The sequence below is a fragment of the Triticum aestivum genome, chromosome 3A, assembly GCF_018294505.1.
Source record: "Triticum aestivum cultivar Chinese Spring chromosome 3A, IWGSC CS RefSeq v2.1, whole genome shotgun sequence".
NCBI classification, from domain to species: domain Eukaryota; kingdom Viridiplantae; phylum Streptophyta; class Magnoliopsida; order Poales; family Poaceae; genus Triticum; species Triticum aestivum.
The window spans coordinates 480,055,805-480,066,341 of record NC_057800.1 but is presented as its reverse complement, the minus strand read 5'-3'; the positions used below and the strand labels follow the sequence as shown (position 1 = coordinate 480,066,341).

At 46.6% G+C, this 10,537-nt stretch overlaps 1 protein-coding gene across 1 annotated transcript; it reads left to right on the top strand.

Moving 5' to 3' along the window:
* The first annotated feature begins 2,913 nt into the window (after positions 1-2,913).
* On the top strand, positions 2,914-9,431 carry LOC123061740 (glycine dehydrogenase (decarboxylating) 1, mitochondrial). Its single transcript, XM_044484977.1, has 15 exons — positions 2,914-4,703; positions 4,865-5,110; positions 5,199-5,276; positions 5,368-5,468; positions 5,615-5,810; positions 5,896-6,021; positions 6,104-6,289; positions 6,946-7,059; positions 7,475-7,627; positions 7,937-8,125; positions 8,225-8,302; positions 8,386-8,511; positions 8,600-8,698; positions 8,839-8,956; positions 9,043-9,431. Exons 1-15 carry the CDS (start codon positions 3,513-3,515, stop codon positions 9,135-9,137), a joined length of 3,096 nt encoding a protein of 1,031 aa, XP_044340912.1. The 5' UTR covers positions 2,914-3,512; the 3' UTR covers positions 9,138-9,431.
* Positions 9,432-10,537: the final 1,106 nt, after the last annotated feature.

The window sequence follows — 10,537 nt, the reverse complement described above, 5'->3', positions numbered from 1 at the left end:
TTGTCCTCCTCCCCAAGACTCAAAACTCCATTGCATTTGGGGGAGGGGGGGACTATCCCATGGATCTCGGATTCATTTGTTGATCTCCTCCATTTATTTTTCTTCTCATCCATCCCTCGGTAGCATGACTTACTTTGCTGAGATTTGAGAGGAGGGGCGACCGTTCTTGTGTTCCCGCTTTGCATTTGTTGCATCAGTTTGAGCTCTCCATGCTGATTTGTTCGAGTAAGAGACCGTGAGCTTGTTAACTCTTGGACGCTCTTAGACGGTTTGGTGGTTGTTGCACCAACGCCCTCTTTGTGGAGATTATGAAGAGACTCGAGTTGCTCCTTTGTGAGGATTGTGAAGTGGTCATGAATCTTGCCACCTACAGAGTGGAGGAAGAAGCTAACCATAGTGGTTGGCAATTGCCTTCGTGTTGATATCTCAAGGAGAATAGAGTGAGACATTGCGGGGTTGGTGTGCCTTTGTGGTAACACCCATCTCTCCAACGAAAACTAGAGAATCGGTGGATACTTAAACTTCGTAAACATATATGTAGTCTCATGTCTCCTTTACTTCTTGCAATTCATACTTGCTACTATTGTTATATCTTGTGCTTAGTGTGACTACTAACTTTCATACTTGCTACTATTGTTTCTATATCTTGTGATATAACTTGTGTGTAAACTTGTAGTTTTTACTTGAGCTTATGTGTATCCTTAATTTTCTGTATCTTGTGATATACATGGTGTAAGTTTGTGCAACTTACTTGTGCTTGCTAGTATACTCATTGTTCTCATCGTGTTTAGCTTTAAGTTGTCGTTGCACTTAATTGAGTCTAGCATATTTATGATTTGTATTTGAAAAATATCCGCCTAGTTAATTTACGCATTAGGATAAAGCCAAATACATAAAAGTTTTTAAAGCTACTATTCACCCCCCTCTAGGAGACATCATGGTCCTTTCAATGGTGCCCATTCAAGATCGAATTGGTATTTTTAGTTTAAAAATAGTAATTAATCAAAACAACATAAATGAAAAATCATTCCATTTCATCAAAACAAAAAAAATAGATATTTCACTCCATTCCATCACAAAAGTTTGTATTATTTCTTTGGAGTACATAACTAGACCAACATCAACGATCGATGGAAATAGGGGTAGCCAAAAGGTAACTTTGAGCCGTGTCCCGCAGAAGGAAAAGGCATGTGCTCTAATCCCCAAGCTTGTTGAATAAGGGAAATGAAAATGCTAAAGATGATTTACCAACACACAAAGTGCATAAACACACCACTTAAGCCTACCTCCCTTGTGAAATTACGAACAACATCACCTAAATAGGAAATCATCCTATTTGGAGGAGATGTAGAACCAAAAGCTACCCCAAACCTAACCCTAAATCCCAAGGGTCGGCTGGTGCCGAAAACACAACTCAAGCACATCCATAATTGTACTAGACTGACACACAAGCAAAGCTCTTCCACTCCCTTTGATCACCAGATGCTTACATACAACAAGGTAAACACAACAAAACATAATTTACCTAGCAAACAATACCAACTATGAAGTAAACTTTACTAAATGAGTATCAACTTACTATGAAGTAAGATGCTGACTGATCTATCTTCTTCCCTAGCGAGACTGTGGGTCCAGTCTCCCTCCGCCTGTCGCTCCAACGACGGGAGGGGGTGGGGACCCCAGGGTTTCAATCTGGTGGTGGGTGGTGATTGGGTCAGGAATAAAGTTAGGCTTTGTCTCCGATCGATGGTGGCAAGATGATGGCGTCGTTGCTGGCATGAATAAGGTCTTCTTGTCTTGCCCCCGTTTCGGTGGTGCTTCTTCATATCGTGGGGAGGCATGTGGAGGATGGTGTGTCCTATGATCTGGTTGTACCGCTCTAGTTTTTTCGTCTACAAATCTGTCTCGGTGGCGATGTCCGGCATTGTAGACAACGTAGTCGTGCGTCCGATGGCAGAGCATGAACCAAATACAAGGGGAGGCCAAAAGAGTTAGGGAGATTAGAGAGGCCGGATTATTAGTAGGGAGTTTTATGCCTAGGAGGAGCTTATCCTTGCAAATTTCTCATGGAAGGGGTGGCGGACCCTCCTTGGTCCCGTCGGAGCTCCGCCAGTGTGTGCGTCTCATCGTCTATCTTCAATTTTGACCGATAAAGGTTGGACAACCTCGGCCTCATAGGTAGTGTGCGAGATTTGTGTTCCTAACTTCTGCAGGTAGCAACTAACATAAATTGCTTAGTACTCCCTCCGGTCCTTTTTACTCTGCATATCATATTTGTGTCAAGTCAAACATTACAAAGTTAGACCAAATTTGTATTAAACAATATTAACATCTACGATACCAAATATATATACCATGAACCTACATTTCATAACGAATCTAACATATTTGCACTGTGAATGATGATACTTTTTTTCTATATATTTGGTCCAAGTAGAGATACCTTGAATTTCGACACAACTTATATGCAGACGAAAAATGACCAGGGAGTAGGTACTTAATAAGAGTTCGTTAACTAAAATGATATCGAGAATAATTATTTGTAGCAAGCCCTGCCAATCAAATACTTTAATCAGATAACTAAAAAGAACGTTGAATGTAAGATGAAAAGCTTTCTAAAAAATATATTAGCGGACGGAGGTTGGTGGAACAACGACATCCGGCCTCCCACCCTCACGGGCTCCCAGAGATTCTTTCACGGTAGGTGATCCCAACCATCGTCCGGGTCTGCTCCACTCGCAGGCGTCCATCGCATACCAAACCCACGCCGGTCACTGACGCCCCAGCCCAGTTCGACCTTCCTACCCACGACGAGTGTGCGCATAGGCCTGGCAACTCACGCCATCCCCACGTGTTACCACTCCCTGGACCGGATCCAACATGCATCCCGTCGGCCGTGGCGTCGCGCTCGCCAGCGCCGCACCGGTTTGGCGGCTCCCCGCTCGGCACCACGCCATGCCACCGGGTGCAACGGACGCCGCAAAAAATACGGCCCGGCGGGCAGCGACCTCCACAGAATTTTCTGCGGCGGGAGGGGAGATTGGGGCGGAGGAAAGCGATAAGGTCCAGGCAGCATTGCAGCGCCGGAGTTGGGACGCGCGTCGTCTCGTCGTCTGGACCCATCCATCCATCGTCTTCCTCCCGACGATACCTCCCCCCCGGCGCCCGTTCCCACTCCGCTTGCCCGTTTCTGTGGCTGGGCCTCTTATACCGGCCGCGGCTCGGCCCCTCGTCCATCCAAACGCCATCCTCCTCCCCGCCTCCCGTTGCCGATCACCACTGTCAGCGCCCACGTCACTCTGAGACCTCCCTCTCGTGCCGTGCTCTCCACCTCACTCCCACCCACCCCAGCTGAGGGACAGCTGAGGAGGAGTAGCCGAACCGAACGCGCCGATATATATTGGCCAACCAAACCAAATCACAGTCCCTAACCAAGCCACACCCGCTCTTCTCGCCAGGAACGGAGGCCACCCACCTCCCACCCCATCCATCCCCCGCCGCCGCCCAGTCCAATGGAGCGCGCACGCCGCCTCGCCAGCCGCGCGCTGCTGCGCCGCCTCCTCGCGGCCTCCTCCTCCGCCACGTCCCCGGCGCCGTCCCGCGGCGTCTCCACCCTGGCGCCCAAGCCGGCGGCCGGGTCGCGCCCCCGCGCGCGCCCGGCCCACCAGTACACGCCCGGCCGCCCCGTCTCCGTGTCGGCGCTGCAGCCCAGCGACACCTTCCCGCGGAGGCACAACTCCGCCACCCCCGCCGAGCAGGCCGTCATGGCGTCCGAGTGCGGCTTCAACACCCTCGACGCGCTCATCGACGCAACCGTCCCGGCCGCAATCCGCGCGCCGCCGATGCAGTTCACCGGCAAGTTCGACGCCGGCTTCACCGAGTCGCAGATGCTCGAACACATGGCGCACCTCGCCTCCATGAACAAGACCTACAAGTCCTTCATCGGGATGGGCTACTACAACACCCACATCCCGGCCGTCATACTGCGCAACCTCATGGAGAACCCCGCGTGGTACACGCAGTACACGCCCTACCAGGCGGAGATCGCGCAGGGACGCCTCGAGTCGCTGCTCAACTACCAGACCATGGTCGCCGACCTCACCGGCCTGCCCATGTCCAACGCCTCGCTGCTCGACGAGGCCACCGCCGCCGCCGAGGCCATGGCCATGTGCCTCGGCATCGTCAAGTCCAAGAAGAAGACCTTCCTCATCGCCTCCAACTGCCACCCGCAGACCATTGACATCTGCCAGACGCGTGCCACCGGCTTCGACATCAACGTCGTCGTCTCGGCCGCCAAGGACTTCGACTACAGCAGCGGCGACGTCTGCGGCGTGCTCGTGCAGTACCCCGGCACCGAGGGGGAGGTGCTGGACTACGCCGAGTTCGTCAAGGACGCGCACGCGCACGGCGTCAAGGTGGTGATGGCCACTGACCTGCTCGCGCTCACCACGCTGCGCCCGCCGGGCGAGATTGGCGCCGACATCGCCGTGGGCTCCGCGCAACGGTTCGGCGTGCCCATGGGGTACGGCGGCCCGCACGCTGCGTTCCTCGCCACCTCCCAGGAGTACAAGCGGCTGATGCCCGGCCGCATCATCGGAGTGAGCGTCGACTCCAGCGGCAAGCCCGCGCTCCGCATGGCGATGCAGACCAGGGAGCAGCACATCCGGCGAGACAAGGCCACCAGCAACATCTGCACCGCGCAGGTACGCCAGCACCCCACCCACTCACCAAATTGCCTGATAGTGACATCACAATACGTGGTTAAGAGTTCGTGATACATGATACGGGTGGGTGGGTTAGTGGCCGAGCATATATTGTCATATACTAGTGTTAGTGATTGATTAGATACTTTGTCACTTTATAGGCGTTGCTCGCCAACATGGCAGCGATGTATGCTGTCTACCATGGGCCTGCTGGCCTGAAGGCGATCGCCGACCGTGTCCATGGCCTGGCTGGTACTTTCGCCCATGGTTTGAAGAAGCTCGGGACAGTGACGGTGCAAGAGCTGCCCTACTTCGACACGGTCAAGATCACTTGCGCTGATGCTAATGCGATTGCCGAGGAGGCCCGCAAAAACGAGATGAACCTTCGCGTTGTCGACGCGAACACGGTTCGTTTTCAGCTGATTTCTGCTGTGATCCACTCCAACCGAATTAATTCTGAGTTTCGAGCATTAATTTCGAGTTGTGATATTGTAGATCACCGTTGCCTTCGATGAGACCACCACCTTGGAGGATGTTGACAAGCTGTTCAAGGTTTTCTCTGGTGGCAAGCCAGTAAGTAGTCACTCCACCAGTGCATAATCCGGGTGCTTCATGTCAAATTATGTCGCAATTTTAAATGATGTTCTGGAAACAACGCTTTCAGGTGGACTTCACAGCTGAATCCATCGCACCTGAGGTCTCAAGCTCAATTCCTCCTAGCCTTGTGCGCGACAGCCCCTACTTGACTCACCCAATCTTTAGCATGTACGTTCATAGTCAAAATTTTGCATCTTTTGCGTCAGTAATCTTATTTATTTATTTCCAAACAAAAGCATTTGTGCACAGAGCACGTACTCCACTAATTTGTCAGAATGATTGGAACAAACTGAATATATGTTGTGGCCTTGCAGGTACCACACTGAGCACGAGCTCCTCCGTTACCTGCATAAGTTGCAATCCAAGGATCTCTCACTGTGCCACAGTATGATCCCTCTTGGTTCTTGCACCATGAAACTAAATGCTACCGTCGAGATGATGCCTGTCACCGATCCCAAGTTCGCCAACATGCACCCATTTGCCCCTATTGATCAAGCTGCTGGCTATCATGTATGGACCATTTAGCATTTATTTAGTTTCTAATGAAAAATAAAAAATATACCAATGTTATGAATTGACTTGTTTTATTATGAAGGAAATGTTTGACAACCTGGGCGATCTGTTGAACACCATCACTGGTTTTGATTCGTTCTCTTTGCAACCGAATGCTGGTGCTTCAGGAGAGTATGCTGGACTGATGGTTATTCGGGCCTACCACAAGGTATGTCATGATAAACACGCTGTGCTAGTTCTGTTGCTTTGTTTAGCACTCTTTGTTTACGAACCATGTGCAAAAAATGCAGGCAAGAGGAGACCACCACCGAAATGTCTGCATCATTCCTGTCTCTGCGCACGGTACAAACCCTGCAAGTGCTGCTATGTGTGGAATGAAGATTGTTGCCGTTGGAACTGATGCCAAAGGTAACATTAACATTGAGGAGTTGAGGAAAGCTGCTGAAGCAAACAAGGACAACCTGTCTGCTCTGATGGTACTGTTTCCACGCTCTGTCAATATGAGAGTTCATCACAAGTTGCAACCTCAGTGCTACTCTTTCAGCTCAGTTGTTCATTACTAAATTTTGAGCTATCATTCTGAATCTATACTATACTACCATATTAAGTGTGATGGAGCAATTAGGAGACTTTCATTTTCTTGCAGCTTCTAATCTGTTATGTAATTAAAATATTTACTACCCAGGGCTAGAAATTTACCACATTAATCAGAAGAAAAAGAGAAAAATCTATACTGCCTCCTTTCGTGCGTTCAGATTTTAGTGGTGTAGAATAATTAATTTGATGGAAGCATGTTATAGTATCCAGCCACACAAGTTGCATGGAAATTGGGTTAGCGTATGTTAAAATGGAAATCAGACAACTGCTTCATAGAACCTTTTGTGGGAAGCTATTTGAATTAATTGACATATAATGGAAGAATTTGTCGAAATACATTATTTTATATCATTATATTTTGAAGCTACATATGGTTGATGAATAAGAGTAACTCTTCTTTTAAGCAAGTGATTAAGAGTAACTTACTTGGAAGCATGGGAAATGTTGAGTTCACTGAGGAAAGTTTATTGAAGAATTTTTTGTATCATTTTGTGCCAAGAATAACAGAATGTTGTGTGATTACCTTATTCCTCAGGTTACCTATCCTTCAACCCATGGAGTCTATGAAGAAGGCATTGATGAGATATGCAGGATTATTCATGAGAACGGCGGTCAGGTCTATATGGATGGAGCTAACATGAACGCTCAGGTTAGTTCACTGCACTTTGTTATGCCACTTTGTCTACTTGATCCTTATGCAATTGCCCCCTTCAAGTGTTATATACTAATATATGATGTATGCTGGTCCACAGATTGTATATATATCTTGTCAATATAATGAAGTTTATTCTGAAAAAATTGCGAACTACATATTCTATTAGTTTCTTTTATCTACTTGTTATTTGTTATGTTAAAAAAGGTGATTATTTGTACTTATCCAGTTTATGGATGCTAAGCTATGTTTTCTGTAAGAAAATATGTCTTTGAGTTCACCTGAACCTAAACTTTTTTAACTGAAAATCTGAACCTAATTGAGAAATTGTGCTCTGGTAATTTCAGACATCTCATACTACTATGTATCCTACAGAGAGAAATAATTCTCTTCTACCTACTTTTTTTTACAGGTTGGGTTGACAAGCCCTGGTTTTATTGGAGCAGATGTTTGCCATCTTAACCTTCACAAGACATTTTGCATTCCACATGGTGGAGGTGGTCCTGGCATGGGTCCTATTGGTGTTAAGAAGCACTTGGCGCCATTTTTGCCATCTCATCCAGTGGTAGGTATCTTGATTTTTAATGTTATCAGTGCAAATAAAATCATATTATTCAGATCTCACTCCTAATAAAATATAAAGAACAGATGAGCTTTATATTTGGTGGCGTGTCGTCTCTTTGTATTATTTCATTTTGCATGATTAAATTATTAAGAAAGTGTTTGGTGATGATGTGTTAACTACTCGAACGATGGCTTTAATGTTGAGTGCTATAACCAAAAGAATGAATCTTAATTTCTTTTGCTTGACTTTTCTCGTTTCATTTAAAAGAAAATGCAGCTACATTATCAGACTAATTTGGCAATTCATTAGATCCCCACTGGTGGCTTCCCTCTCCCTGAGAAAACCGACCCTCTTGGTTCCATTTCTGCTGCTCCATGGGGATCTGCTTTGATTCTTCCAATTTCGTACACCTACATAGCCATGATGGGCTCTCAGGGACTCACTGAAGCTTCAAAGATTGCTATCCTGAACGCGAACTACATGGCAAAGCGTCTGGAGGTACTTGATGTTACTCATTTGGTCACACATTACATGACCTTTACTAAAATAAATATTTTATGGTTGAACTACTTTTCTAACTTGTAACGAAATCTGCAGAAACACTACCCAGTTCTTTTCCGTGGAGTCAATGGAACTGTTGCCCATGAATTCATCATTGATTTAAGAGGGTTCAAGGTACTTGTCCGAATCATTTGAGCACTGGTGCCTTGTGCATTATCCATATCAATTCACTGACTGGATCTTGGAATTTTTGACAGGCAACTGCTGGTATTGAGCCTGAGGATGTGGCGAAGCGCTTGATGGACTACGGATTCCATGGGCCAACCATGTCATGGCCCGTTCCAGGCACACTTATGATTGAACCCACTGAAAGTGAAAGCAAGGTAAGCATGTCTAAGTCAATCTACTGCTTTTGGTTGCACCAACCGTTGGTTTTTGCATTAGCTTACTGCCACATCGTTTGTCTTGCAGGCTGAACTAGACAGGTTCTGTGATGCCCTTATCTCCATCAGAGAGGAAATTGCAGAGGTAGAAAATGGCAAAGCAGATGCACACAACAATGTCCTGAAGGTAATCTACTCCGAATGGTCTCCATAAATAACTAAAACATTTTCCCAACAGTTTGAGCTTTTGGCTGAACTGTCTGGTGCATGCAACTCAATGCACATGAACTGAGAAGTTAACCTTGTTCTCCCCGTCTTATTACGCAGGGCGCTCCTCACCCACCCCAACTCCTGATGGGTGACGCATGGACTAAGCCATACTCTAGGGAGTATGCTGCGTTCCCCGCCGCGTGGCTTCGTGGTGCCAAGTTCTGGCCAACAACATGTACTGATAATTCCAAAGCCTTCACACATTGCCTACAATTTATTCTTTGACATACAAACTAATAATCTCTCTTATGCTCTTACCAGGTCGTGTGGACAACGTGTACGGGGATCGCAACCTGATCTGCACTCTGCAGCAGGCATCCCAGGTGGCAGAGGAAGCTGCAGCTGCCACCGCGTAATCTTCTGATGATGACGATCCTGGTGTGTGAAACAGTGTGAAGTTATCATGCTTCCTGTAGGAGGGAAGCATGCTTGCTTCTAAATCCCTCATGTACTGTATATATTCTCCTCAAATGCCACCTTCTCCTGTATCCTCTGTACCCCCCACGGCCCCCACTGCCTCCCCATTCCCATTTGAAAGTGAAATTAGCTATATTGGCTAGCATTTCCACTCTTCTCTGAATACAGGACAAATAATGGAGATCTGTTTTGATGTCCTAGCCATACACGGAAAGAAAATCTAGTTATTCTCAGATTGTCTACTCTTATATATCCATAGTACTGTTGATAACTTGAGCCTAAGGTCAGCCTGACTTTGGAAGGCCAACAACTGCTCAAAGAAGGGTTAAATTATCAGCCTGCCTTAGTGGGTATCATCTTACCAAGCAGTAGAATAATCTAGTCACTTTGTCAATGGGAATGCCATATGGAGAACACCCCTTGTTAGCATATGAAATGTATGAAAACCTAAAGCAAAATACTCTGCCTTGTAGAAAATTAATTTTCATACCAGACTGTTTTAAAGAGGCGAAGAATGAATTGAGATTTCTTGCATATTTATCACCCTCAAGTAGGAACATCGTATCATTCATGTCCATACTTCAGAAAAATGGCAAGGTCATATTATGTAGAGTAACTAGCATAAAACCACCACAATTATGGCTAAAATCACACAAAGCGCAAAAAAAAACACCGGCCCATGGTTAATGATCGAGCAAAGACACCCAAACTGATGTGGCACGTGGGTAACAGATGCGGCTGACAAACGTTAACGATGTGGTCAAGACATTAACATAATTGTCAGTTGTTGATCAATAGATCAATGAATTGTATGTCAGTTTTTGATGAGTGAATCAATGATTCTAGGGTTGCCTCGGCACCAAAGGCAACTAATTATGGTTAGGGTGATCACAAAGTTGCCTCGGTGTCAAAGGCAACAAAATTAGGGCCTCGGCGTTAAGGGTGGCTAATTATGATTAGGGTGAATCTAGATTTGGCGATGGAGGTGTGTTTGGGACGATGTCTCTTGCATAGGCAGGGAACATCCTAACGAAAGTCCTACTTGATGCCCATGACAACAACATCCATGGGTGTTGTTTCCTTGCTGAAGGTGTCGGTGGGCAGCTGGAGCACCCTTGACATGCAGGCAACATTAGGCAGGCCTCGTTGGTCTACCTCTCGGGACTGGAGCGACACTTGTCCGCCTCCTTTCGGACATTTCTTCCCTTCATGGTGTCTTTCAGGTCCAATCAAAATTGTTAGCACAAGACTGGGAGTGACTACTGAGTGAGCATAAAAACCACAATTATACATACTTTATTAGTAAAATCATTGAGAAAAACATAAACATGATGATAAC